Raw genomic sequence first — 27350 nt, forward strand, 5'->3', positions numbered from 1 at the left:
TTTTATCTGATTTTCGATAAACAAGCTTCGGTGGGGCCATTTTCTCGGTGAGACCTCCGCCACTAGCTTGGCCGAGCTCCCCGCCGTGCCTGAACCAACCGCATTCCTTGCATTTGGCGCAAGCTGTCCTCTTTTGCCGCTCTTGATTTCAAAGCACTTGTCTCAGGCAGGCTACCACGATTGGTTATAAGTGGTTTTCTAGTCGGCCGTATAAATCACAGCTGCTTCTCTATTATACCTAAGCTGCAGTTGTTTTTAAACTACTGAAGCACCCCAGTTTTGATATTACGTCTTTTCCTAATTCGTCATGGTTCTCATCAAGAACCTCGTTTTCGCTGCTCTAGCGGGCTCGGTGGCCGCCAAATCGGCGGTTATCGATCTGATCCCGTCCAACTTTGACAAGCTTGTCTTCTCCGGAACGCCAACTCTTGTCGAGTTCTTCGCCCCCTGGTGCGGTCACTGCAAGAACCTTGCCCCCGTTTATGAGGAGCTGGCCCAGACCTTTGAGTTTGCCAAGGACAAGGTACAGATCGCCAAGGTCGATGCCGACTCTGAGCGAGACCTTGGAAAGCGATTTGGCATCCAGGGGTTCCCTACGCTGAAGTTCTTTGATGGAAAGAGCAAGGAGCCGGTGGAGTACAACTCGGGCCGTGATATTGAGAGCCTGACCACCTTTATCACTGAGAAGACTGGTGTTAAGCCTAAGAAGAAGAAGGCCGACCAGCCCAGTGAAGTTGCCTACTTGGATAACAAGAGCTTCTACGAGACTATTGGTGGAGATAAGAACGTGCTGGTATCATTCACTGCTCCTTGGTGTGGTCGTAAGTGTAAACCCATTATATCCTTTCATCCAGTGATTACCATATATTTACCGCCAATGCTTTTATCTAGACTGCAAAAACCTGGCACCTACTTGGGAGCAGGTTGCCCTTGACTTTGCCAATGATGCCAACGTTGTGATCGCCAAGGTCGATGCCGAGGGTGAGAACAGCAAGGAAGTCGCTGAGGAACAGGGCGTTCGATCCTACCCCACCATCAAGTTCTTCCCCGCTGGCAGCAAGGAGCCCGTCGCCTACGAGGGTGGCCGACAGGAGATTGACCTTGTCAACTACATCAACGAGAAGGCCGGCACTTTCCGCACTGAGGGAGGCGAGCTTAACGACAAGGCCGGCACTGTGCCATCTCTGGATGCTATTGTGACCAAATTCCTTGGCGGCGTCTCACTCGCCGAGGCTACTAAGGAGGTCAAGGCCGGTGTTGCTAAGCTCAACAACTCCGCAGAGACCAAGGCTGCTGAATACTACGTCCGCGTATTCGACAAGCTGAGCAAGAGCGAGCAGTTTGCCACCAAGGAGCTCACAAGACTCCAGGGCATCTTGGCGAAGGGCGGTCTCGTTGCTGGTAAGCGAGATGAGATTCAGATCAAGGTTAACGTCTTGAACAAGTTTGCCCCCAAGGCAGAGGAGAAGGATGAGCTGTAAGCTATTAAAGCTGTGAAAGGAGTAAAATATTTTTTGTCTACTATCAAGCGAAGAAAGCATCATAGATTGTATGAAACCAGTTTTTAAAGCTATCAAGACAAATACATATCGAGACAAAAGTCAAAACATACCCTCCAGTAACTCCGTGACCACCTAATGGGTTCACTTCCTATTTGGGCCGCCATAAAACTCACTACAAGTCTCGGCTTGATATCTTCAATTCGTCATCAAGGTTTGGATGAAGAGTTTGTTTCCTTGTTTTTCTTGCTCTCTAATAGAGCAGCTTCAAGGCTATCGAGTCTGCGAGACATTTCGTCCACTAACCTCGTCTATTAGCATATTTTGAGCTACTGAGTCTTTCAATTCTTCATACTCACTTTTGGCGAATATCTCAGATGATACACCAGACAGCTTATTGGACAGGGTGTTCAAGAGATCTTCAACGGCTGCTGTGACATCCGCATTGCCTTCCTCATTCTTTTAACCGTGGTTAGCTGACGTCTTGCAAGTCATGTAATTGAATGTAAAACCAATAGTAAATACAGGGTGAGAGACAGCGTGAGGTGGAGAGAAAAGAGCTGTTTAGACGCAGAGCAGTGACTGATACATCCTTGAAGATATTCTTAGAGTATAGAGGGGAGAGATAGAATAAAAAGACGTACGGCAGCTGGATTTGAGGCGATAGAGTCACGGTTCGATGCCATGTTGAAGACGGGGATAAAGGGTAGCGCGAGATTGGCCGTGGATCTTTTGGCAGGCGACAGCAATGAGAGTTATCCAAGATATGACGCGACCTTCTTCCTGTCTCTGGAACTAGACGCGTGATTTGGATCTTGTATATTTTTAATGCGGATTTGTTGGCTATATTGAACTGGGGTTTTGTACCAAGTGAAAGGAAGGTTTGAGAGTTGGTCGAAGAACGCCACGAAGAGGAATGTGGTTGAGCACGAGCGCAAGCACTGCCGGCCCGCCTAGATTCTTAGTCCACCGCTAAAAACGGAGGCTTCGACAGCAGCTCCCCAGCGTTCAGTAGCGACATTAGCTCCCTGCAGGTCACCCCCTACAAGAGCTGTGCTCGGCCCATACGTAGCTAGCCCTCCGGGTATCGCTGACTGATAACGTTTGATGCTGCCACTCTCGTCACTCCAAACCTTGGAGCACCGCTACCAAATCCAACATCCCCCAACATATATTCCTGCAGCCCACCCGATTCGCAGCGCCCTTGTCCTGGCAACGCTTGCCCTGGGACAAATATAATGATAACGGTATAGCCAATTCCGCGGTCTCGACCACTGCGCCGGGCAGCATGCCGCAGCCAAGCCAACCCCACACCTTGAAGTTCCTCTTTATCATCTTCATCATCTGGCTTGTCTTGCCCGATAGCGAGTACCAAAGCCAGTCGGTTGCTTTGTCCGACCTCATTCTCTCACGCCTTTCAGACTACCGCCACGCTCTTGATGTGCTAAATGCGACACGATGGGGAGACTTTGCTCCCCTGGAAGCAAATCGTACGGAGGATAACGACGCGAGCTCTGCCAAATATATCAACTTGACGGGATTTCGAGAGGAGGATCACTTTTCATGGCAATACTTGAACAATTTCCGAGAAAGAGGCCTGAAACTCAGCCACCATGCCGTCTCCGCAGTTGACGGTAATGAGCTCTGGGATGTGGCAGAGGGTGAACCGATGTGGGCAAACGCTTCCAGTGTTCTTCTTGGGCAGTGGGTGCGTCGTCCAGAGCTAAGCCCAAGGACCCCCGACAGCTACAACCTTAGCCAAAGTGTTCCTTACATGCACTGGTATGCTGATAAATGGAACTGGGATCGTAATGTGACCGGCACAACTGGGCGAATCCATCTACGCTTGGAAGGGAACAAGACAATAACTGGATACGAACAGCTCTCGAAGACTGATGCCCCCCTTGGGGGAGGCCTGATACGCAATGTTAAAGCAGTAGTGACGATAGAAGATGAAGAGGGATCAGGAATCCCCTATGAGACGCGTCTTTGGGGAGTGCATTGGCCACGGCAAGGAGTTATTATGATGACGACTACGAGCGAGAAATTCGACGGCATCTTTGGGCTGCCGCATCTCACACCTGGACCAGACTATTTCCAATCTAGCCAGATGTTCCTCAACCAGTCTTTAGCGCATACTATTGCTATGAAGAAGAAGAACATCTATACCGATCAAAACATACCATGGAACGCGGACATTGAGAATCCTCTTCACACTCCGAATCCTTCTCCCCACTGCGAATTAGTCGTGTATGCGCAGATTCATCCCCCAAGCAGACAGAGTCTTGGTCTCGGGCCTACTGCCTCCAAAGGCGAAGACGTGGCAGACATTATACAAACCATCGAGTCAGAGCTGGAATCTCCTCTCGGTGTGCCTATCCAACGCATCCCAGAACTCCACATGTCGTCGGTGATATACTCGCCAGACTGCTCATTCGCCTTGGAAACGAAGGGGCCTCCGGATTTCCCTCCCGGCGAGGGTAACCATTTTGTCGGCGTCAAGTCCGAGGTTCAAGTCACTAGGATTAATCAATGGCTCATCGCATACGCGGTTCTGATATTTTTCCAAGTGATTTTGCTCAAAGACCAGATGAGAGAGACGTATACACCGTCCACTCTTGGTAGGGTCAGCTTTTGGACAATTAGCGTAATGGGGATTGTCGATTGTATGACTTTCTGTGCTGCTGCCACGTGGGTTTCTACAGCCCAGAGCACCTTCTTACCGACCTTGACGCTCATGTTCACGTCGCTCATGTCTCTGATGATTGGAGGGAGCCTGCTTGCCAGGATTCATGAGATTCAAGCGCCACAGCCCCGTACACGCCGGGAAGGGGCAGCCGGATCAAACAGCGGCCAAGCCAGCTCGACCGCTTCTGCACCGCTGACGCCCAACGCAACAGGTACAGGGCCTATTCTTCCTGGGCCTGTGACAGCAGGACGTGGCCCAGATCCCACTGTTGCTGCTGCTGCCAATATCGCAGATGGTGCCGCGGCCGTACCCGGTGCTGCCACAGCTGCAAGACCACCGCCACCGCCTTCGCCAGCCCAGACATTCCAATCCATCATCGGTCGATATTTACTTTTGGTTCTCTTCATCTCTTTTGTGGGGATATCTTCCATGACGTGGTATGCGACGGCCCGCTCATGGTTCATCAATATTTGCGTCTTCATCTATCTATCCATGTGGGTTCCCCAGATATACCGGAATATTATCCGCAACTGCCGCCGCGCTCTTAAATGGAAGTTCGTTGTCGGTCAATCTATCCTCCGCCTGGCCCCCTTGGCGTACTTTTGGCTCGACACAGACAATTTCCTCTTTGCTCGAACTGAACCGCATTCCTTTCTGGTGCTCTGCCTTTGGGTCTGGCTGCAGATCTTCGTGTTGGCCACGCAAGATATCGTCGGCCCGAGGTTCTGCGTCCCTAAAGACTGGACGCCGGATGCGTGGGATTATCACCCGGTGCTGCGGGAAGACAATGTCGAGGCTGGAGCCTTGCCCATCGGGTTGAATCCTGAAGACAGCCCAGGCCATGATCATAGGCGGAGCAGCGAAGAGAGGGATAAGCCTCGCCCCGGTGGCGGCGTTACGCGGACCATTGATTGTGCAATCTGCAGGGAGTTGCTTGAGGTGCCCATCGTCAAGGCTGGAGAAGAAGACGTGAGCGTGACGGGGGTGTTTGCTAGGAGGATGTACATGGTGACTCCGTGTCGGCACATTTTCCATACTGCCTGCTTGGAGAACTGGATGAAGTTTCGACTGCAGTGCCCAATATGCAGAGAAGATTTGCCTCCTCTTTGATTAATAAGTAAATATGTTAAATAAATTCAAGTTATATCGGAACAGAACTGGCGTAAATGGAGGGATTTTCATGACATAGGAGATAGTTAAACAGCTTTATATCAGTGTTTTCCGTTTCATTATTTGCAATGAACTGCATGATGCCAGGTATTATTAGTTTTAATGGCAGTGTTTTGTCTATTGCATCTCCACTAGATCGTCCATCACCAGCTACATAGCAGTAGAGAAGTCAAAGTATGGTACTTTATATGTGCGTCAATCTCAGCTTCTTCTTATGCTGGCGAGCTTATATCCTTTTCCCTTTCCTCCCTAAACTCCTTGTGATAGACAGAAGAAAAGCAATCGCTTGGCCCATGCAGATTCAATCTAAAAAAAAAAAAAAAAAAAAAAAAAAAAAAGAGCAAAAGCAAATGTAAATGAGTATTCATATGCTGCGTAGCATGAACATGTCGCATCCATCGTATAATTCATTCGTTCTCTTGTGCATGTCGAGAAAAGCTTGCGTAAAATAAATAATTCCTAGAAAAAAAAAAAAAAAAATGCAATATTGAATCATAGAAATCGAGATGCAGAAAAAACAAGTCTTTTCTGGTGGCTGGTTGTTGGCTCACCACGAAATTCGGGTTGTCCTGTGTCGTTGGTCCTGCATGCCTTGACGCGCATCTCGAGAGCCCACCGTCAGGTCGGCGAATCTGGCGCGCAAATCGAAGTCAACAGATTGCACCATGACTCTCTTTTCCTCCGGAATCGTGGGCATCGTCGGTTTGCCTGCATGGGCAACTTGAGTTTTCGCATCGTGAGGGTGATTGTGCGTGTCGGTTAGGGTATCGGCCTCTTCGAGCTCCATGATCCATTGGCCAATGTTCGCCGCCAGTTCGCTGTCCCACATGCCCTCGCGTCGGGAACTGCTCCTCAATAGCCTGATGGATTCTCTCCTGACGATAGGATCTCGGCATTTGGTGGCTACGACAAAAAGGGGCGTTACGATGCCGAGGTCTGCGGAGAAGCTGGGCTTGATATTATGGGTGTGGGATGCTCTGCTGTGATTATGATGTTGCTGGCATCTTTGCGGATCAGGACAGCGATCAGGGGCTGCTCGCTTCTCGTCATCGCCAACTACCTCCCATCCTAGGCTGACTATCTCCTTGAAGTGTGGGAGGAAGTTGTCGAACTGGACTTCTGTCTTGCAGAAAATGGTCAAAAATACGATTTGGGTATTCATATGAAACATCTTCAACGCTGAGATGGCCGATTTCTCCAGCAGATCGATACCAGGCTGCAGCCGTGATTGGAATATGGGCTCAAAAGCTCTGGTCCAAGAATCAATCTGAGCTTGAAATGTCGAGCCCAGTTGCAGCCAAGACGGTGGCAATGTGTATGAAGGTTCTCTCGTGGCAGCCTGCAAGTGCTCAATGAACCTGAGCAGCATTTCACAGAGCTGATCGGAAGCAAGGCGTGCTTCTCGTAGTGATGAGAATTCGTGGGGGATGGGACTTGATGGCTGTGGTGAACCTGAATCTGAGAGAGGAGACGATGGATCGTTCAAGCTCTGAGGGCCTAGCTGAATTACATAGGGATGGGGGAAGTGGAAAGCCATATCATATGACTTGGCCTGGATGGCGAACCGTGTAAAGATGACTAGGAGATCCTCTTCAACCCGTTCACTCAGATGCGGATTTTGGGCCCGGTCATGCTGAATACGAGCCAGAAGTCGCAAACCGGTCTGGATCTGAACAATGGCTTGCCTGTGGTCGCCAATAAAGGAATCAAAACAGGCCAATAGGACGCTGGCCATCAGCCGGGTCTTGTTGGTTGATATCTTGTCCCCGCTGAGAAGCAGCATGGCGTTGCAAGCCTCTGAATACTTCCTGACGGCGACTTGCCAATGACACATGACAGACTCGTATCGGCTCATAGCACCAGGCAGGGGAGCTGAATCAGGCTCGCACGACTGCTCAAGCGTCTTATACAAGGCGCCCAAAGCCACCACGGCATGCCTGATGGAAGGCTCGAAGTGACACTCTTGCAGAAGACGCTGCGTCCAGAAATTCATGTTGAAATATCCAGACAGCTCTGATGCCGTTTGCACCCGGAAGAGGTCAAAGTACAAGCTCTCGGTGTGCATCAAGGCCAGACTATGGGACGGCTCATATACCAAGGGCAGCGCGCCGGCGGCGGCCACAGGATTGGTCTGGCGCTTGCGACGATTCGCTCTGCGCGGAGGCAGCATAATCGTATGGCCGGTCAGTAAGAGGCTGGCCGTAGTTGAGGCGCCCGCCATGCCAGCCATGCCGCCGCTTGGCGCCGGTTGGAGACGAGGCATGCCGGCCGATAGAGGAGCCAGAGGCTTCGGCGCAATGCGGACATCGGCGGCGGCAGACCTGTCAATTCGGCTGGGGGGCGGATAGCCAACGCATTCTTTTTTGCTGCGGATGCATTGCGAGCAAGACGGACGCTTCTCATCACACTTGATGCGTCGTTGTCTGGAGGCGCAGAGGCGGTTAGTATATGTAGATACTCTTGATAGTTGAAGGGATGTGCATTCCCGCCCTTCTTCAATTAGACTTACTTGCAGTTCAAGCATCCAGTCTTGACTTTGGGATTGCTTCGTCGCCCTCGCTTGGCCGGTTTTGCTGCCTCAACATTGCTTTCAGGAGCTGGTGCTGGAACTGGAACTGGAGGGAGCTGGTTGTTAACTCCGCCCTGAGGCCGCGCCGATTGCATGTCTTCAGGTTCAGGAGAGCAAGATGGAGTTGCATCTGGAGTCCGATATGAGCCCTCGCCAGACGACGCCATTGCCGGCGACTTAGATTCTTGGCTCGGGGCAAACTTAACAGGGGTCGAGGACGAAACGTCAGAGCTTGTTGTGCAATGCTGAGGCTTCCAGGCCGGGGCTGAGCGTCGAAAACCCCGGCAGCCCACTCTGTAATCACTTTAAAGAAAGAAGAGGAAAAAGAGAGGAAAAAAAGGAAAAGAAGAAGAAGAAGGAAACAAATTGAGTGAGGAGAGCCCTTGAAATCGATGCCAAGAAGCACGGGTCTGGATACTATCTCGAGACCCAGCTTGGCGGGGAGCTAACTGACTTATGGCCTCTCCTCTCTGATCCCGTCAGTTTAGTACAAGCCAGCCCTGTCCAGGTCTTTTTCTCAATTGATAGCCCTGACCGGAGCTACTGCCTCCCAACTAATACAGCACTAGCAGTAGCGAAGCCAGAGTGGAGCTCCAAGTGAGACACCTGCGTCTGTAAGACTGTGTAATACGTACTGCTTTTGCAATGGAACATGGATCTCTCGGCATGCGGCAGTAGCATTATACTGTATCTGTACCAGGGTAGTATTGACAAAGGAGGCAGTTGATACGCCTTTATTTTAAGCCATTATAGCTCCTGTTAGGTGACTGGGTTAATTCCAGGAGGAGTAAGGAAGAGGTACAGGAGAATAAGAGCTAGCATCGAGATGAGATAAACGCGGAGTATACGGGAGTATACCAGCATGTCTTGGGGAGAGTATACGTCGTATCACCTCTTAGTTCCCAGTTTTCCGTACCGCCTGGTATCTACCTCCTACATGTACTTAGACATCATGCAACTATTCTCATCCGCGTCTGCAGTGGCCCCCGTCTTGGTTTATGCCATGAAGATGGCGGCTGTTTACAGGAGTTGGATCGAGAAATGTCCAGGCAGTACTACGTGTATGCATGTCGCCCCCAGTCATGCAGGTCCCCCTACAAGGCTGTTGGTAAGATGCAGGAATCCTTCCAAGTTGACAGGTTGGTACACTAACCAATGGTCCGGTTGACAGGTAAACTACCAGTACTAGCAGCAGTAGCGGGTAACCAAGCACTATGATGTACCAAAGGACGGCGTCTGACGACTTCTTTTTAACGCGGGATTCACGCGGCAGCCGGAGACAGGCATGTGAGCTGCTGCATGTACATCCATCGCTCCGCGGACTTATATGGCGGGAACATGTACTCGACGGGTTGCATCGTCGACTAGCGATCCTTGGCTATGGGGGCCGGAGGATGGCGAGGGAACTAGATGGGCGCTTGGCCGACGAAACATATCGCTGAGTTCATTGTTGGCAAGGGCCGAAACCTGGGAGTCGGGTAAATGACGATGTCAAAAATGCCGTCGTGTGCTCTGTACTACATACATGCAGCATTGTTTTAGTGCTATGGGGGTAGAACATGCCTTTTAACCCGAACATAATCCGTGCCATGTCTAGCATCTTTGGTGTATTTGGTATTATCCTGAAGATGGTAGGTGGCAGTAGTACAAGTATGAGAGCTTCAGTACTGCAAGTATATCCTAGCGCTCTTTGAGTTATCCCTGACCGGACACTACAGATGCACTTTGTAATGCCAGTCATCGGATGGATTCTTTTCACCCGTTGTAGTAGGCCTAGTACCCGTTGGATGATATTCTCTTAAAGAATTCGCGCGTATTTGGTTTACAGGGGTTTCATGCTGGGGAGACGAGTAAACTTGACTCAAAGTGACATTCCCCTGGAACATTTTCGCCTCCAGCCCTTGCATCACGGTTGGGTTTCCCCTCTTGATGACTCCTTTTTACACAAAAGTACTCCAAACGCACATAGCATGGGAATCGAACGTTATAGCCGTGGTACTAGTACTAGCACGATTAGTAGCTCGAGCCAAACGGGCGATAAATTGCAAACTACTCCGCTTGGAACCTTGGATTCTTGATCCCCACTGGATCATGCATTTTATCAAGTCGGCGTTATTCAACGTAGGCAGCCAACAAGCATCTATTAGCGGCAGCGCGGTTGCTTGACTTCAATATGATCTCTGATCCCCCGAGCAGGCTTGGACTAAGTTGACAGGGCTTGTCGGGCGGCAGCCTTCCCCTAGTATCATACAGGCATATCCACGTCCACGTGGGCAGAAAACCAACTACTTTGTATACCAATGCCGTCAAAACTGGCACTAATGTGCTACGAGTAGTAATGAAATACTACCTACTATTCAGGTAGGTGAAGAAATGCCTCGGATCGTATGGCTTGTAACGGTAGTACTGCTGCTATCGTGTCATAGTCGCATATGCGTCTTGCATGCACCGCCCTCTCTCACCTCCTGTGCTTGTGTGATATAGGAGTACTATGGAGAGGTCCATGATGCATGTAGGCATTCAGTTGACAACTCGTTGCGGTCAGCGAAAATAAGCTGACAGCCTTGGGGTAGACTATATAGCTGAATGGCTCTGCGCCCTGCTAGTATAGCAGCGGTAGCAACCGTAGATGTGTGACGCTCTACTCTTCTCAACGTTCCTGTTGTCGCTGCTCTGTCCTAATTGGTACATAGTAACGCGGCAGAGCCAGAACAACGGTCCAACAGAAAGGATTTAGAGCCATGTATGCGGTCCGCAACAACATGCTGCCAGCTTCCCCTGCGCTGAAAAGAGGATTTAAAGCGAGTGATGACCTCGCTTATAATAGTAGGTGGTAGATGTTGGGTCTCTGCAGTTCTGTTCTTGAACCAACATTTACCCGCTGTCCCCCCGGATCTTGGCAAGATTCTCATCACTTGCTAGACTCAGCTCGTAAATCCTACCAACAGCTTCTTACACTTGGGTTGATGAGATATCAAACCTCAGAACCAACAAAGAATTGACTTATGCTGAGACTAACTGGACCATGTTGACGATTAACGGCAGACAAAACGTGCAGGGCCGGAGGCGGCGGTAGAAGTCGCTTGATTGGCCACATCAAGGGACAGCCCCGCAAAAAAGTTGCGATGATTTGAGGCAGCCGATTTGAATCTTTTGACTCCATCATCCGTCACTGCTAATCTCTAATTGCGCATTCCATAAGCTGTGCACCGCACTCCAATCGAACCAAATTGCCAAGAGAGCATAGGCATTGTGTTATTATCCTTCTCTTATCTGCAACTCGCCATTCTGGTGGCGCACACACTCTTGCCGGCCCCCACGATATACCACCATCACATTAAACCATGTCTGAGCAACCTGAAAACCCGCTCCCCCCTCGCAATGAATTCATACACAAGGCAGCGCTCGCCGGAGCAATTATAACTCCTCTAGCCATGCTTCTCCCTCCCAGAAAAGCCGATATCCGACTGTTTGTGCTAGTGGGAACCTTTTCTCTCTGCACCAACCAGCTTGCGTACGAATACACAGGACAGTCTGTATACGGCCGGCTTGGAAGTCGAGTGGGATCAATATTCGATACGAGTTTGCCGGAAGGCGCAAAGAGGACCCAGCAGCTGCTGAAGGAGCAGAAGGAGAGGGAGGCTGCGCATAAGCAAAATCAGGAAGATCCCAAAAATTCTGTGCTGAAGGATATCTGGATGGGTGGTGAAAGCGAGGGCTGGAAAGAGAGGAGAGCGGAAGAGCATAACAAGAGCTTTCAGGAAGGTAAGGGCATGAGCGACATCATCTTTGAGCAGGTTGCCGATGTGTTTAGCGGGAACTGGAGAGGGAAGGGAAAGACTGACGAATCTTCGTCTGATGACTCGCAGGGAGAAAAGAAGAAATAGATTTGGAAGGGAAAAGGTCTATGATGACGATGATGATGTTGGCGATGCGATGTAGCATCTGTCTATGATTGCTTCGTGTGTATTATATGTACATGGTATATGTTTGTTTAAGTATGGGATACATGTATGGACTATGATCTCAATGATGGGAGCCAAAAAAAAAAAAAAGTATTGCATAGAGAGCGTCAGCAAGCTATCTACTAATGGGCAAACAAAAGAGAGAGAGAGAAAAAAAAAGAAGCCCTTCAACTCGGCAAATACCACGCTCTTGCGAACAAAGGATCGCCACACTTGACAACACAAATTCAATCAATCAAGCTTAAAATGATAATCATTCGAGCCTTTGTCATGCTACCGTCCAAGCCTACCTAATGCGAGCCTAGTCTGCGGAGTCTGCGCCAAGTGTTTATTGACTGAATGCTCCATAGTTTCGAGTAGTTGCTTACTTGCAACGTCAATAGGCTTTCACGGAGATTTACAAACTGGGGAATAATTCGCGGATTAGCTTTCGTATGTAATGTAAGACTGATCAGATCTGATCTGGTGGGTGAGTTAAGAGTACGTGTAAGACAAAGGCGTGGAATGAAGAGCATGGTGCCAAAGTCAGCGTGCGCTGTGCTGCGCTGTGCTGCGCTGTGCTGCGCTGTGCTGCGCTGTGCTGCGCTGCGGCTCTCCAGCGCATAAAGAACTGCTAAAAGTTTACGAATGCACGCAAGCGGAAGCAAAACGTCACAAGGCAAACGGTGCTTGAACATTCATCCAGCTCTGTGCTGTGCAGGGGCAAAATGATAGGCTGCCCGCCCTCCATCTGCTCCAGCTGTCCAAAATAGCAACTGGCGTTTTTTTGGCTGCTCATGAGCCTCCGATCGACCAGCACAGCCCAGCCCCCCTGGATCCACCACGTCAGCGCTCTGCACATGCCATGCCGTGGGACTTCACAACGCTGGCAATGGGTATTAAAAAGAAGATGTGCGCTGCGTGTTTCATCACTGGGCCAGGCTGGGCGGTGCATGCAGCCACTATTCTCTTGAGCTCGTATTTCACAGCTGTCTGCAGCTCTGCGTTTCTTTGTTTCGAAGCGGCGTTTCTGCTTCATTTTTATTGTTACCGTCCTAATCTCCTCGGCTCTCAGTTTCAGCCTGCCAGGCCTTGTGCCTTGGACGTCCCCCGCTGCGATCCCGAGGCCTGAAACACCGGTAGCCCAGCCCTGTGCTAACCTGCCAAACGAGTCTGGTGGCAATTTGGCGATCCATTGCTGCATGAGCACAGACCCCGGCAGCGCACTGACTCCAGTCTTCATATATTAAACTACGCGGCGAGCTTGGCTTGGCAACCTGTACGAATCACACACAGCCTCGACTACTGCAATGCTTGGCTTTTGATCGTATCCACTACGTAATCGTCCGTTAGCCAACTTTAACCAGGACCAAGACATTCTATTTCACTTTTCTCTCCTTCATACCTACATCAAGACAGCTCCTGTGCTGCTCACGACACACCGATTCCGAGGATATACAAGACGTTCGCTTATTGCTGCAGCCGGCCCTTGATTTTGCCTTTCGCTGTCTTTGTCCTTCTATTATCTATTCCCCTCCTTAATCTCTTCTTGTTCCTGTGCGTGGCGTTAGAGCCCGCGGGACAGCCCGTTCGCCATGGCAGCAAACAATTACTACTATGGCGACAACCGACAGCCTCAAAGCCACCAATCTCCCCCTTATTACGATCACACGCACGCGCCATCCGCAGACTCGGACCTCCCGCAGGCGTACAACCCAGGCTATACGGATGCTCATTACGGGAGCCCATACGGCGCTCCTGTAAACCACCAGGGCCAAACAGGTGCGTCGCCGTTTGATACCGTCTTCGACGATCACGCATACCCAACGAACTCGAATCCAGGCCCGGGCGGTGCGAGTGGCAGCGACATCTCCCAGCAAGGCTTCTACCACCAAGACACGAGCTATTATGGATCGAGAACGGAAAATATCCCGTTGCAAGACCACACGAGCAAATCCCCTGACATCAACGACCACATCTACGACGCGCCGGCCGACCAGTCAAATCAGAGGCGAGATAAGAGAGGCAAGGTTCGAGTTGGAGAGCTGGGCATGCTAGGCGCCAATAGAAAGCGCATCCCATGGCTGGTTTATATCTTTTCGATAGCACAAGCTGCTGTTTTTATCGCCGAAGTGGTGCGCAATGGTAAGGACGCATCCTCGATTCCCACTAGTATAAGGAGCTGGCCCTAACAGTAATTTTGATAGGTATGTTAACGGGCTCTCCTATCATGATTAAGCCCCAGTTCAACCCCATGATCGGGCCATCGACACAGGTTCTCATCAACATGGGCGCCCGATATGTGCCTTGCATGCACAATATCAAGGAGATTCAAGGTTCTACCATCGAGGTGCAGTTTCTTTGTCCCAACGCCACAAAGAGCACTCAATTCTGCCCCCTTTCGGAACTATGTGGCTTCGGCGGCGATGTCCCTAACCCCAAGTTTGACGGCAACGCGAATCAATCGCCTGCTCCCAATCAGTGGTTCCGCTTCATCATTCCTATTTTCATGCATGCTGGACTTATCCACATCGGCTTCAACTTGCTTATGCAACTCACCATCGGCAAAGAGATGGAGATAGCTATTGGATCAATTCGATTTTTCCTCGTCTACATGAGCGCTGGCATCTTCGGTTTCGTCATGGGCGGAAACTACGCTGCCCCTGGTATAGCCTCCACGGGAGCTTCAGGCTCTCTGTTTGGCATCATTGCTCTTACTTTGATTGATCTGTTATACTCATGGAAGGACCGCCGAAGCCCCGTCAAAGACCTGCTGTTCATCATAATTGACATGGTTATTTCTTTCGTGCTTGGCTTGTTGCCTGGTCTGGACAACTTTTCTCATATTGGAGGATTCTTGATGGGTCTTGTCTTGGGTATTTGCCTCCTTCATTCTCCTAATTCGTTGCGACGGAGAATCGGTCCGGACCCTGTTTATTCGGTGGTATCTGGGCCACAAGATCCGGACACCATTCCCTTTTACAAAAACCCAGTTGGATTTTTCAAGGGGAGGAAGCCTCTGTGGTGGGCATGGTGGCTTGTCCGAGCAGCTGCTCTCGTGGCGGTTATCGTTGTCTTTGTTGTTCTGATACACAACTTTTACAAGATTGGCACCACTTGTAGTTGGTGCAAGTATCTTAGTTGTCTTGTGAGTTGCGATTTTGGCTGTCCCTTTAACTGATTCATGAATATAAGCTGACTTATTTTAGCCTGTTAATGGTTGGTGCGATCTTGGAACTATCCAGGTGCAATAAGAGAAGGGGGCGATAGACGAATTAAAAGAGACCTGGGGAGATTACCGACATCTAGATTTCACTTTGAGCCGCCTCTGGGTTGGCCACAAGGATAAAGGAAAAAGGGAAGACAAAAATGGGCGAGAGGGTTATTTACATCTTATACAGCGATGGCGTTCAGGGGCGAGGGAGAGATCACGGTTACACTCAAGACAAAGACAATGGGGGTAGATGATGGTACCATGGCATGTGCAACAAGCCAGCCTGCTTGGTGCCCTACAGCTTGTATATAAATATTAATTGTATTCTTTAGTTTAAACAGCTTCCATGACGATTAGAATATGAATTCAATAAGTGGAAATCGTTGTTACTTGCTATTTTTCTTCTCAAGAGTCGTAGAATTATATGACCAAGGTATTAAATGCGTTTGGCCACTTTGCATTGCATCTCGGCAGACTATGCAACATGAAAGGCAGCTGTTTGCCCGCCAGACTCTCTGTCACGCGACTTGTTACCTAAGAAGCTGCCAAGCTGCCTGATGTTGCATCAGTAACTGAGCCGCGGCTAAATGTTCTATTTTTACCACTTAGGATCTTCTGTCCTCTTTATCTCTCCTCTTTTTCTCTTTTCCTTTTTCTCTGTGCCTTGTGGTTTACTCTGTGAATGTGCCAATCTTCGCACAGGCTGCCACCCCTTCTTCTCGGCTGAAAGCATATGGCGAGGGCTACAAGCATGGCATGACGGTGCCAGAGTCTTTATTTAAGACAAAGAATTACATACGATGCCAAAGGTAAGAAAATAAGAGAAGAAGAATCCACTCTTTAGCTATTCTCTCCCGCCCGCTATTTCATGATGAATGTTCTTAAATGCATGGCTTAACTGAATGATCCCGCAAGGGACATGTGTTGAGTAACAAGAATACACCTCTGATACGACAGCTTGCTTTCTCTTGTCCTTCTCATATTTATTACCAGATTCTATCCGGGAATGATGGCTAATTGAAAATATAGGGAATGTGCAGATGATGTCCATCTGTTAGTAGGGTGCCACCCTAGTATTGCGCGGCCGTCTCGACTCTTAAGCTTGAAGCTACCTCCACTTATGCATGTGCCATCCGTAACAATTCATACCTTTTATAACTCTCTTTGTCCCTTGTAATAATCTATCGAGTATTTGCCTAGTAATGTGTACCTGTATGGTAGCACCTCGTAGTCTTAGAGTGTCTTGCTGTTCTGCAGATGAGGGGCTGCTGAAGCTCCCAAGATTCCTCATGGCTGTGACTCAAACCTTCTAGAGTAGTTGTGATAGCCAAATATGCTAATGCAGCCCGTCTCTTCCAATACTCAGCATGTAATAAAGAATATAATCATTTTTAATTAATAACCGTAGAGCGAGTCCAGATTAGCATGTGGTGGCGTCTACTTGTGTGGAATCTCTGGACCCAAGTAGGGAAAAAGCTGATTCCCGTTCCTGGAGGTAGGTTTAGTGGCGGGAGCCCCCGGAGAGAGCTGCTTAGTGCGCAATACAGTGGCGAGAGAACGCCAACTCACGTGCAAAACCTATTAAACAACAGGTGGGACCCGTCACGTCACGGTCTAAAGGCGCGTATCTGCCGGCATCTGGAAATATTACCGTGTCGGCCGTGAAGCGAGAAATCCCACCTTTCTCTTCAGCAACCAGCAATTCGCTTCACAGACCTCTGGGATCAGTCTCATGACGAAAATTAGCTGGCCTTGGTCTTTCTTGATACGCACTTCCTAGAAGAATTCCAGCGGAAAGAGAATCATCATGGCTGCTACGGTTGTTCCCCAGAAGCGAGTGCTGGGCGAGTCCCGCACCGGCCAGAATATCTCATCGCCATCGAACATCAAGAAGCGAAAAACCGATACTGATGAACCTGTACCGACACCTCGCTTCCTCAGCTCACAGAAGCCTGCCGGATCTAAGCTGGGAGCCGCCCAGCCCAAGAGTGCATTCGAATCCGAAGTTCTCGAGAAGCTCAGCCAAGATATATCAGAACGAAAGCAGAACAATACAGAGAAGGACCAGGCATGGGACCGGCCGCCGGTGAAGGACTTTGTTCCCTCTCGAGACAGCCTCACCTTCCAGTCCATCGAGGCCGAAGAGGGCACTCTGAATGGCGGCAAGGTCACTGTGAAGCTCTTTGGCGTGACGATGGAGGGGCACTCTGTCATGCTGCATGTCACCGACTTCAAGCACTACCTTTATGTGGCTGCGCCAATGTCCTTCCAGCCAAAGGACTGCGCTCTATTCAAAGCATACCTTGAGACGCAGGTTGCTCAGCACCAGCCTGCAATCCACTCAGTCAGCTTAGCCATGAGAGAAGACATCTATCACTACCAAGGCAACGTGCAGAGCCCCTATCTCAAAATCACAGTAACGGATCCCAAGTTTATAAACTCGGTGCGATCAACAATTGAGAAGGGCCTTGCCAATTGGAAAGGCATGTGGGGAGTTTTGGACGGCGGTCTACGGACGTATGACAATATTCAATACGTGCTGCGATTCATGGTTGATTGCAAGGTAAGAATTTTTATTCTGCTGTCCAATTAACCTACTACTAGATTGTTGTGGCTAACATACTATTCAAATAGATTCAAGGCATGTCGTGGGTGGAAGCCCCTGCCGGTAGCTACAGTTTGATCCCAGAACACAGCAAGCAATCCAACTGCCAGATCGAAGCCGAAATCAACTATGTCGATCTTGTTGCCCACAAACCAGAAGGAGAGTGGTCCAAGATGGCCCCTCTACGTATTCTTTCCTTTGATATTGAGTGCGCTGGACGCAAGGGAATTTTCCCCGAGGCCAACGTGGATCCGGTCATTCAGATTGCAAATGTCGTGACCAAATACGGAGAGAAGAAGCCCTTTATCCGAAATGTCTTTTGCTTGGACACTACTAGCTCCATTGTGGCCACGCAAATCTTGGATTATGAAAAGGAGGAGCAGATGCTTCACGAGTGGCAGCAGTTCCTTATCCGAGTCGACCCAGACGTCATTACCGGATACAACATTTCCAACTTCGATTTCCCCTACCTTCTTGATCGTGCAAGGCACCTCAAGGTGCAAGGCTTCGAATACTGGTCGCGTATCCCCAGCAAGCCTTCTAAGGTGAAGGAAACCAACTTCTCGAGTAAACAAATCGGCAACCGAGACACCAAAACCACAAATACCAATGGCAGATTACAGCTCGACATGCTGCAGTTAGTCCAGCGAGATCATCACCTGCGAAGTTACACTCTCAACTCTGTGTGCTCGCAGTTCTTGGGAGAGCAAAAGGAAGATGTGCATCACACCATGATTACAGAACTGTTCAACGGAACACCCGAATCGCGACGTCGTCTGGCGCTTTACTGTTTGAAGGATGCCTATCTTCCCCAAAGACTCATGGATAAGCTGTCTTGTATGGAAAATTATACAGAAATGGCCAGAGTCACGGGTGTTCCTTTCAACTTTTTGCTTTCACGTGGACAGCAGATTAAATTCGTGAGCCAGCTTTTCCGAAAGGCACTAGAACAGAAGCTGGTCATCCCGAATATCGCCCCTCAAGGGACAGAAGCTCAATACGAAGGTGCGACAGTTATTGAGCCGACGCGAGGATACTACGATGTACCCATTGCTACGCTGGATTTTGCTTCTCTGTATCCCAGTATTATGCAAGCACACAATCTTTGCTACACGACCTTATTAAGACCTGGAGATGCTGAGAGGTTTAAACTCGAAAAAGACGTGGACTATATCATCACTCCTAATGGAGATCAGTTTGTGACGGCTACGAAGCGCAAGGGTTTGCTCGCTCAAATTCTTGAAGAATTGCTTGCCGCCAGAAAACAGGCCAAGCGAGAGCTCGCCCAAGAGACAGACCCCTTCAAGAAGGCTGTACTGAACGGTAGACAGCTGGCTTTGAAAATCAGTGCCAACAGTGTCTACGGTTTGACAGGCGCAACAACAGGAAAGCTGCCTTGTCTCGCAATCGCAAGTAGCACGACCAGTTTCGGCCGTCAGATGATTGAGAAGACGAAACGAGAGGTAGAGGGGAGGTACAATATCGCAAACGGCTACGCCCACGATGCCCAGGTTATCTACGGTGATACCGATTCCGTCATGGTAAAATTTGGAACCAAGGATCTCGCAGAGGCAATGAAACTTGGCGAGGAAGCCTCCAAGTTTGTATCAGCAAAGTTCTTGAAGCCAATCAAGCTGGAATTCGAAAAGGTCTACTTTCCGTACCTTCTCATCAACAAGAAGAGATATGCTGGGCTGTACTGGACAAAGACGGAGAAATATGACAAGATGGACACCAAGGGTCTGGAAACGGTGCGACGTGATAACTGCTTGCTAGCGCAGACGGTTATCGAGAAAGTCCTGAGAATGATTCTCATTGACCGGGACGTCCAAGGTGCACAAGAGTAAGTGGAATGTTATTCGGATTGTGTTATCAGATCGCTAACATATTTTGAAAAAGCTACGTCAAAAATACGATTGCAGATCTGCTGCAGAATAAGATTGACATGTCAAAACTGGTCATCACAAAGGCCCTCACCAAGGAGGATTATGCAGCCAAGCAAGCTCACGTTGAGCTTGCGCAAAGGATGAAGAAGCGTGACGCCGGCTCGGCTCCTGGTCTTGGCGATCGAGTGGCGTATGTCATGGTGAGGGGTGCGGCGGGAGCCAAAAACTTTGAAAAGTCGGAGGATCCAATCTACGTCCTGGAGAACAACGTGCCGATCGACACTAAATACTATTTGGACAACCAGTTAGCGAAGCCGCTTGGCCGTATCTTTGAGCCCATCTTGGGCGAGACCAAAGCCAGGTCTCTGCTGAATGGAGACCACACGCGTATCATCTCCGTGGCGGCCCCCACGGTGGGAGGACTGATGAAGTTTGCCAAGAAGACGCAGACTTGCATGGGGTGCAAGAAGCCACTCACAGGCCAGCACGAGAGTGCAGGCGCAGTTTGTAGCGATTGCGCGCCCCGTGTAGGAGAGCTGTACAACAAGACGTTGGACCGAGTATCAGACCTGGAAGTGCGGTTTGGTCGGTTGTGGACGCAATGCCAGAGATGTCAGGGCAGCATGCACTGCGAGGTTATTTGCAGTAGCAAGGATTGCCCCATCTTTTACATGCGAATGAAGGCTAAGAAGGATTTGGAAGACGCAGGCAAGGAGCTTTCCAGATTTGATGCAGATCAAGCAGCTATTTGGTGAGAGAGGGGCAAGAGGCGAAAGAGCGCGTGTGTGGGGAGATGTATAATGATGCATGCAACCCTTTTTACTGTTGATCTACTATTTTATCCTTGTTAAGCGAGGAGAGCTAACATCAATTTGCTGTTGTATTCATCATTGGATGTGTATGATGTATGGATGGAATAATTCGATGCGAAAGGGCGTGGGAAAAGAGGCAGCCGTGTTATGATGGCATATTACAAAGTGTATGGGATCATGTATATCACAGCTTTTGATATATTGTTTATTTAGTCGGAATAGCGTATCATTAAAGATAAAGAAAGAAGAGCATTTAGGATCCAATTACGTCCCGATATTATTAGAGGAGATGCTGAGTTCTTATATTGCAACGCCGAGAGAGGTGCGTATATACGTTCGGCGCTGATGGAATGCAGCACCAAGCTTACTCCGAGGCCCAAAACATCTGCCGCTAATACTATTATGCGCATTTATATGCTAGTGTCGATTTACTGCTCGCCTCCCGCGCGTTTGTCAGGCCAGTAAATAATCTTGGCGTGGCGGTTTCCCGTGCCACTCCGATACCGCACTTTGCAGCCTTGAAGGGACTTGGATCTTGGCTGGCCTATTATATTGTCGATTGATATTGCTGGTATGTGGCATCGGTACTGATGGGTAAGGGAAAAGCCGGGAGGCGAGAAGGACAACGGGATGACGGGAGAATACGGAGAAATGGAAGTTGTTGTATTATGAGTGCGCAATATAGAGTGCATGTGTTATAGAGGCTATATCGGGCCTATTTATTGATTTGCCTAATGAAGCTTTCCAACGCGACGGCACCGAGCATATTCACTCTGCGACTCGGATTCAAAACAGAAAAATTAAATAAAAAATGAGATTTATTAAATTGATGTTAATTGATGTAAAAGCATGTTTTGAATCATGGTTCGAGTCTTGCTGGCAATGTACGACAGCATAAGCCAGGGTGCAATCCAAAGTACGTTCGGTGGCGTCACCTACCGAGCCAAGATAAGGAATTGCGCTTCTCACCGTCCGCCACGCAGACCACTGCACGCAGTATGCGGCCTCTTAATGGCTCAGACTCTGATTTACACGTCAAATTACACATGTCATGCCAGACAGTAATTCATTACACGGCAAGATAGGATAGATGATCTTAGCCCCCGATGCTAGTAGAAATAGCTCGTGTGCCCTTCCCACATGCCGGTTACGGCGCCCGGTGGCCTACAGTGCTGTGATTGGACAATGGCCATGCGCGAACGCAATTGTATCTTCAAACCGTCAAAGCACATCTGGCCAATCACGGCGGACGGGGTCGCTCGGATAGGGACATGATAAAATGGGCGCTAGTCAAGCCGCAGATATCGGGTGTTGAAGTCGGCCTTTTTTTTCCTTATTTGGTGGATCGGCTTTTATTTCTCTTTGATATTATCGATACGGTTTACTTGATGAGATCATGGCTTGATAGATAGCAAGATATCGAGCCGCCACGCTGCTAGTCTCTCTTTTGTTTTCGCTGTGTACACTCCTCTCCCCCGGTTTGTTAGTTGATTTCAAACCCATCTTGTGCGGCAATCGGTCCTTGTGTGTGTGTGAGAGAGAGAGAGAGAAGACGCAGTATTCAGCCTTTTTTAATTGGCGCTTTTGGAATTTTAATTAAGTCTTTTTTGTCAATATCGCGCGTGGGGCGTGTTTTTGCAGGGACGGTGAGCGATTACGGCGAGGTGCATTAGTTTTCCCAGATCTCTCTCTCTCGCATTTGTGGCTGTAACTTTTTTTGTGTGGTGGTGGTGTTGATGCCACACTACTACTAACTACTCCAATCCCGTTTTCTTGTCTCATCTAAGCAAAGGCACGCACCCCCCCGTGAGCGACTTTCGGAGCAACAAAAAAGAGAGCAAGAAAGCTTAGTGGTGAAGTATCGAGCCATAGCTTAGATCTGCCTAGACGTAACGTCCCATGGGGGTGAGGGGGGCGTGTGTGGGATGGACGACCCTTCCGATGGCTTTTTTGGTTTAAATCTTTATCTTTCTTGTTTCGAGTTTCGCCGAGGGTGGAAAGTTTAGCTTGGGCTTGATGATGGGCAAAACCATCCATAAGCAAACGACTATATAGAGCAACGTCTTTCCCGCCACAGACGGCTTCTTCTTTTTTTCTCTCTCTCTTTCTCTTCATCTCTTCCCATATCCATCTGTCGTGACTTGATTCATCTAGCTGTCGCTTCAAAACACTTTTGAAGGACCAAGCAGCATATAAAACTAGATACCATACATCACTTCAGACGACAAGACACCACTCACAATGTCTAACCTTCCTTCCGAGCCCGAATTCGAGCAGGCCTACAATGGTTAGTCTCTATATTACCACATCTACATGAATATATCTTGTTCATATATTAACCCGATATACAATAGAGCTGGCCAGCACCCTCAACGACAGCACCCTCTTCCAGGAGCACCCCGAGTACCGCACCGCCCTCGAGGTCGCCTCCATCCCCGAGCGTGTCCTGCAGTTCCGTGTCACTTGGGAGGACGACAAGGGCGTTCTGCACGTGAACCGCGGATACCGAGTCCAGTTCAACTCTGCTCTTGGTCCTTACAAGGGTGGTCTGCGATTCCACCCCACTGTCAACTTATCCATGTAAGCTCCTACCGTTTTACCGTCTACAGATGAACCAAGAAAGCTGACAAAGTTTGTAGTCTCAAGTTTCTCGGTTTTGAACAAATCTTTAAGAATGCTCTGACTGGCCGTAAGAAATGACCACCACTTATTTAAGCTTCTTCTTGTTTCGTTTATTCAGCAAGAAGAAAAAGAAGATTTGGAGCTCTGAAGCTAATCGTATCAATTATAGTCAGCATGGGTGGTGGTAAGGGAGGTTCCGACTTCGACCCCAAGGGCAAGTCCGACAACGAGATCCGCCGCTTCTGCCAGTCCTTCATGCGCGAGCTGTCTCGCCACATTGGTGCCGACACCGACGTTCCCGCCGGTGACATTGGTGTTTCCGGCCGTGAGATTGGTTACATGTTCGGTGCCTACCGTCAGGCCAGGAACAGGTTCGAGGGTGTCCTGACCGGTAAGGGTCTGGGCTGGGCCGGTAGTTTGATCCGCCCTGAGGCCACTGGTTACGGTCTCGTCTACTACGTTGAGCACATGCTCCAGCACGCCGGCAAGGGCTCCCTCGCCGGTAAGCGCGTTGCCATCTCTGGTTCCGGCAACGTTGCCCAGTACGCCGCCCTCAAGTGCATCGAGCTCGGCGCCACCGTCGTCTCCCTGTCCGACTCCAAGGGCGCTCTCGTCGCCCCCGAGGACGGATCCTTCCAGCCCGAGCACATCAACGCCATTGCCGACCTCAAGGCCCAGCGAAAGCCCCTGACCGACTTCAACTACGCCGACAAGTTCAAGTACTACCACGGCGCCAGACCCTGGGTCCACGTCGGCAAGGTCGATGTCGCTCTCCCGTCTGCGACCCAGAACGAGATCAACAAGGCCGAGGCCGAGGCTCTTGTCGCCAACGGTGTCCTCGTCGTTGCTGAGGGTTCCAACATGGGCTGCACCCAGGAGGCCATCGACCTGTTCGAGGCCCAGCGCAAGGAGAAGGGCAACAACTCTGTGTGGTACGCTCCCGGAAAGGCCGCCAACTGCGGTGGTGTCGCCGTGTCTGGTCTCGAGATGGCCCAGAACAGCCAGCGTCTCACCTGGACCGAGAAGGAGGTCGATGACAAGCTCAAGTGCATCATGAAGAGCGCTTTCCTTGCCGGTCTCGAGACTGCCCAGAAGTACGTCTCTACCAAGGAGGGCGAGCTTCCCAGCTTGGTTGCTGGTAGCAACATTGCCGGCTTCGTCAAGGTCGCTGAGGCCATGCGCGACCAGGGTGACTGGTGGGCTTAAGCTGCTCGTTGCGACCTTGTTTTCTTTTGATACCTTCTTCTTTTTCTCTTTGGTGTCTTTAAGTTTTGGGAGACTAGCAAAGGGACGTTTGGCGTTTTGGGCCGGGAATCGGCATGGAATAAAATGATGATTTGCATAGCATGGCATGATATGGCATTGATATCGGCGGTAGTTGAGATATCCACGATGGCGGAAAAAAAGTACTAAGTGATAGTGATAGTTATGATATATTATGACATCTAGTATTGCCAAAAATTTTGCATTATATCCTAGAACATGGTGAAGAATCAAAATCCCATATCTTTAATAAATATATCAGTTGATTTAGATATATCTTATACGAATTTCACCCGACATTGCAATAGAGGCGTATATATCAACCATTTTCTTCGTCTTTAACTAAAGAGTTGTATTATACTGGGTATCTATATGAGACGTGCGCCAAACTAGCACATCTAGCTACTTCTGTTACTCTCTAATACAAATAAATCACTCTTCATCTGCAGACTCTCCGGCCAGGAGCTGCTCTTTAATCCGCTGGCTCGGCAGCCATCTTTCTTCTGGAATCAACCACCAGGAAAGCAACGCAAAGATTGTCACGGCCCCCATAATCACCGGTGCGTAATTAAATGTAGCGCCCGTGACGGGGAATTCATATGGCGAATAAAGCACTGCGACGACCCACCCGTTCCATAGGACAGAGATTGCCTGAAATGGCTTGCTCCATCGACCCAGGCTCCAAGCCGGCTTAGGGAAGGTCTTGGGTGTAAAAAAGAGCCGGCCAATGCAGATGAGTCCGTAGGCGGCGGCAGAGGGGACGCCTGCGGCCGAGACGAGCGATGTGAAGGCCACGGAGGAGGGCAGGATAGTGCAGGTGATGATGGCGGAGACGACCCAAACAACAATTACGGCGTTGCGAGGCTGGCCATCAACGACCTGAGAGACCCAGGAGGACCAAGGCAAGACACCGTCTCGAGCTACGGCAAAGACGAGACGTGAGGCGGCGAGGATAGCGATAGCAGTGTTCTATACAAGCGTAAGCCGATGGATGAGAAAGTATATAGCAAAGTAAGGGTCAAACATACAAACCATAAGGCGACAATGCAAACTACATTCATCACAATGTGGCCACCCTGGCCTAGGAGGACAGCGTATAGAGGCACAAATGGCTGAACACTGCCGTAGGAGAAAAGTGTGTCCGGGTCGGGCTATTGCAGAGATGTGTTAGATTAGTTTACCACATGCTGACAGTGCTTGCCAACTTACAGTGCAGAAAAGGAAAAGGATAACGACAACGAAACCTCCGATACCGCTGACCACAGTACTCCAGAAGATGCCTCGGGCCGCAGTTACGCTGGCGTTGCGCGTCTCCTCGGCGACGTGGCCCGACGCATCGAAACCAATGAGGATACCGGCCGTCGCAAGATAAGAGAGGCACCAGTTCCAGCCGGGAGAGGCGCCGGTGCCGTTGTAGGTGGTCATGAAGGCATCGTGGGCAGAACGGAAACCGATGGTCTGGCTGGTGCCGATGGGGAGCCAAATCATGTTGAGGACGAAGTCAAGGATGACAGAACCGGTTGAAAGATAGAAAATCCATTTGAAGTATTTTGCTGTTGAAAGGTGTTGAGTTGAGGATGGCTCATACAAAGGAAGAGAGGGGTTGCAACATACGAGGAAGAAGGTTCCATAACGCTGCTAAGCCGAGCAGGACTTCGGTGCAGATCCATTGCACGGCACGGAATTTGACGTCTGAAGGATCCGAGGGGAAGTCGAGATTGAAAACGACAGTTTCCTATCCCAATCTTGTCAGCTGGTCATAACTTTTGGTCGAAATTGGCTATTGTCAAGTCATTGTAAGACATACCGACAGCATATAGTTGACAGCACCTTGCGTGTTGCCTGTGGATTTGGTCAGTTTGCTAAATTCGCCCTTCCTTCATTCAAGAAACATACTCGCACAGAATGTCGTCCAGGCAGTTGTGCTCCACCACGCCACGACATAGCCAAAGAGCCTTCCGTATTTCGGTCCGCCTGCCTCAGCGGCCCAGAGATAGATTGATCCAGCAAGCGGCAGTGATGAGCAGATTTCGGCAATGACGGCAGCGCTGATGAACGTGAAGACGCAAGTGACTATGAAACTCGTCCTATTGACAAAGAAAAAAAATGCTAGGTGAGTAAAACGGGCAAGAGTAAACTCATCGTGACGAGTAAGAGATGGAGCCTCACCAGTAGGCGAGATTACCGCCAGCGGCAATGCCGGTTGAAAAGGTAACTCGAACACCGCCGATGAAGTAAAGAGCGGCTGTTTTGTTATATGTCTGTTAGTTTTTCATCTCGTCAAGTGCTTGCTAGTGCGTAATGAGCGACAGTACTCACCAAAGGTCGTCGAAAAGTTGTGAAATAAGTTGAAGGTTCTATGAAGCACCTACAAGAGGCCGTTAGGATTTCCGTTCTTCCTAGAGAGAGCAATATTCCCTCAACATACAGGCTTGTATCCGAGTTTGGTCTATCATTGCAGTGTAAGCCAAGATGTATTATGCAAAACGCCTGGAATTTTTTTGATCCAGTATCTTACCAGCACTCTTGTGTCTGAAGTCTCTTCGACAATGTCTTCGACGTCCTGCGATTTGGAAGCGGTTGATGCATCCTGTAGGACAGGAGAGGGTGCTTCTTCTATCATTTTTTATGAAGCCGTGTTGAATATATTTATATGTCTCTTTTTATTACAGTTTAAGAGAGAAAAAATGAAAAGAGAAAAAACGGGAATAAAAATTGTCTAAGAGCTTGGACTGCGAGTGAAGAGCGTTGGTTAGCTACTAAAATCCTAATCCTAGTTCAGAAAAAAAAAATAGCTCGCTATCACAGCAGGTGACATGAAATATGAGAAATGAAAAAGAGCTTAGTGTCACCCGTTTGAGCAACGTATGACAACCGCCAGTTTCGTCAAGGATTGCTATCAGCTCGTATGCGTTACGAAGACTCCACAGCGTTAAAGAGACGAATTTTGTGAAATATACAGCATTGGGACATTCTATTCGATTTTGCCGTGGATGTTTTCATTCTTTTCTTTCGCCGTGACCCACAATTTTCTACGTTACATACAACTGACGATTAAACTTTATTTGGCGAGTTTT

The 27350-nt window shown here is 49.4% G+C and overlaps 10 protein-coding genes across 10 annotated transcripts; 6 read left to right on the top strand and 4 right to left on the bottom strand.

Annotated features, from left to right (window-relative positions):
* Nucleotides 1-307: 307 nt before the first annotated feature.
* GGI43DRAFT_378845 (thioredoxin-like protein) lies at nt 308-1481 on the top strand (the record flags this gene model as incomplete). Its single annotated transcript, XM_083202751.1, has 2 exons — nt 308-821; nt 892-1481. The coding sequence occupies 2 exons, from the start codon at nt 308-310 to the stop codon at nt 1479-1481; spliced, it is 1104 nt and encodes a 367-aa protein (XP_083066488.1).
* A 28-nt stretch (nt 1482-1509) lies between these two features.
* GGI43DRAFT_28278 (heat shock factor binding protein 1-domain-containing protein) lies at nt 1510-2324 on the bottom strand. Its single transcript, XM_083201248.1, has 3 exons — nt 2144-2324; nt 1859-1958; nt 1510-1800 (listed from the first exon to the last, which is right to left on the bottom strand). Exons 1-3 carry the CDS (start codon nt 2183-2185, stop codon nt 1709-1711), a joined length of 234 nt encoding a protein of 77 aa, XP_083066489.1. The 5' UTR covers nt 2186-2324; the 3' UTR covers nt 1510-1708.
* A 177-nt stretch (nt 2325-2501) lies between these two features.
* On the top strand, nt 2502-5417 carry GGI43DRAFT_391457 (uncharacterized protein). The gene has a single exon (XM_083204445.1). It carries the CDS (start codon nt 2788-2790, stop codon nt 5296-5298), a length of 2511 nt encoding a protein of 836 aa, XP_083066490.1. The 5' UTR covers nt 2502-2787; the 3' UTR covers nt 5299-5417.
* A 488-nt stretch (nt 5418-5905) lies between these two features.
* GGI43DRAFT_378848 (uncharacterized protein) lies at nt 5906-8022 on the bottom strand (the record flags this gene model as incomplete). The annotated part of the gene is made up of 2 exons (XM_083202752.1): nt 5906-7781; nt 7868-8022. 2 exons carry the CDS (start codon nt 8020-8022, stop codon nt 5906-5908), a joined length of 2031 nt encoding a protein of 676 aa, XP_083066491.1.
* Nucleotides 8023-11055: 3033 nt separating this feature from the next.
* Nucleotides 11056-11823, top strand: GGI43DRAFT_28616 (uncharacterized protein). The gene has a single exon (XM_083201302.1). It carries the CDS (start codon nt 11272-11274, stop codon nt 11812-11814), a length of 543 nt encoding a protein of 180 aa, XP_083066492.1. The 5' UTR covers nt 11056-11271; the 3' UTR covers nt 11815-11823.
* Nucleotides 11824-12194: 371 nt separating this feature from the next.
* On the bottom strand, nt 12195-13290 carry GGI43DRAFT_28624 (uncharacterized protein). Its single transcript, XM_083201303.1, has one exon. The coding sequence runs from the start codon at nt 13112-13114 to the stop codon at nt 12506-12508; it is 609 nt and encodes a 202-aa protein (XP_083066493.1). The 5' UTR covers nt 13115-13290; the 3' UTR covers nt 12195-12505.
* On the top strand, nt 13291-15481 carry GGI43DRAFT_28612 (rhomboid family protein). Its single transcript, XM_083201301.1, has 3 exons — nt 13291-14016; nt 14079-15019; nt 15081-15481. Exons 1-3 carry the CDS (start codon nt 13467-13469, stop codon nt 15123-15125), a joined length of 1536 nt encoding a protein of 511 aa, XP_083066494.1. The 5' UTR covers nt 13291-13466; the 3' UTR covers nt 15126-15481.
* A 1159-nt stretch (nt 15482-16640) lies between these two features.
* GGI43DRAFT_391471 (DNA-directed DNA polymerase delta POL3) lies at nt 16641-20652 on the top strand. Its single transcript, XM_083204446.1, has 3 exons — nt 16641-17648; nt 17720-19533; nt 19590-20652. Exons 1-3 carry the CDS (start codon nt 16893-16895, stop codon nt 20329-20331), a joined length of 3312 nt encoding a protein of 1103 aa, XP_083066495.1. The 5' UTR covers nt 16641-16892; the 3' UTR covers nt 20332-20652.
* A 1656-nt stretch (nt 20653-22308) lies between these two features.
* Nucleotides 22309-24354, top strand: GGI43DRAFT_28677 (Glutamate/Leucine/Phenylalanine/Valine dehydrogenase-domain-containing protein). The gene is made up of 4 exons (XM_083201306.1): nt 22309-22675; nt 22743-22968; nt 23028-23077; nt 23180-24354. Exons 1-4 carry the CDS (start codon nt 22630-22632, stop codon nt 24214-24216), a joined length of 1359 nt encoding a protein of 452 aa, XP_083066496.1. The 5' UTR covers nt 22309-22629; the 3' UTR covers nt 24217-24354.
* Nucleotides 24355-24599: 245 nt separating this feature from the next.
* GGI43DRAFT_391474 (amino acid/polyamine transporter I) lies at nt 24600-27125 on the bottom strand. Its single transcript, XM_083204447.1, has 10 exons — nt 26792-27125; nt 26702-26722; nt 26593-26641; nt 26443-26518; nt 26170-26360; nt 26081-26115; nt 25888-26008; nt 25483-25826; nt 25302-25424; nt 24600-25242 (listed from the first exon to the last, which is right to left on the bottom strand). Exons 1-10 carry the CDS (start codon nt 26894-26896, stop codon nt 24706-24708), a joined length of 1602 nt encoding a protein of 533 aa, XP_083066497.1. The 5' UTR covers nt 26897-27125; the 3' UTR covers nt 24600-24705.
* Nucleotides 27126-27350: the final 225 nt, after the last annotated feature.

The sequence above is a fragment of the Trichoderma evansii genome (assembly GCF_050947405.1).
Source record: "Trichoderma evansii strain SZMC 28006 chromosome Unknown GGI43scaffold_1, whole genome shotgun sequence".
Lineage (NCBI taxonomy): Eukaryota > Fungi > Ascomycota > Sordariomycetes > Hypocreales > Hypocreaceae > Trichoderma > Trichoderma evansii.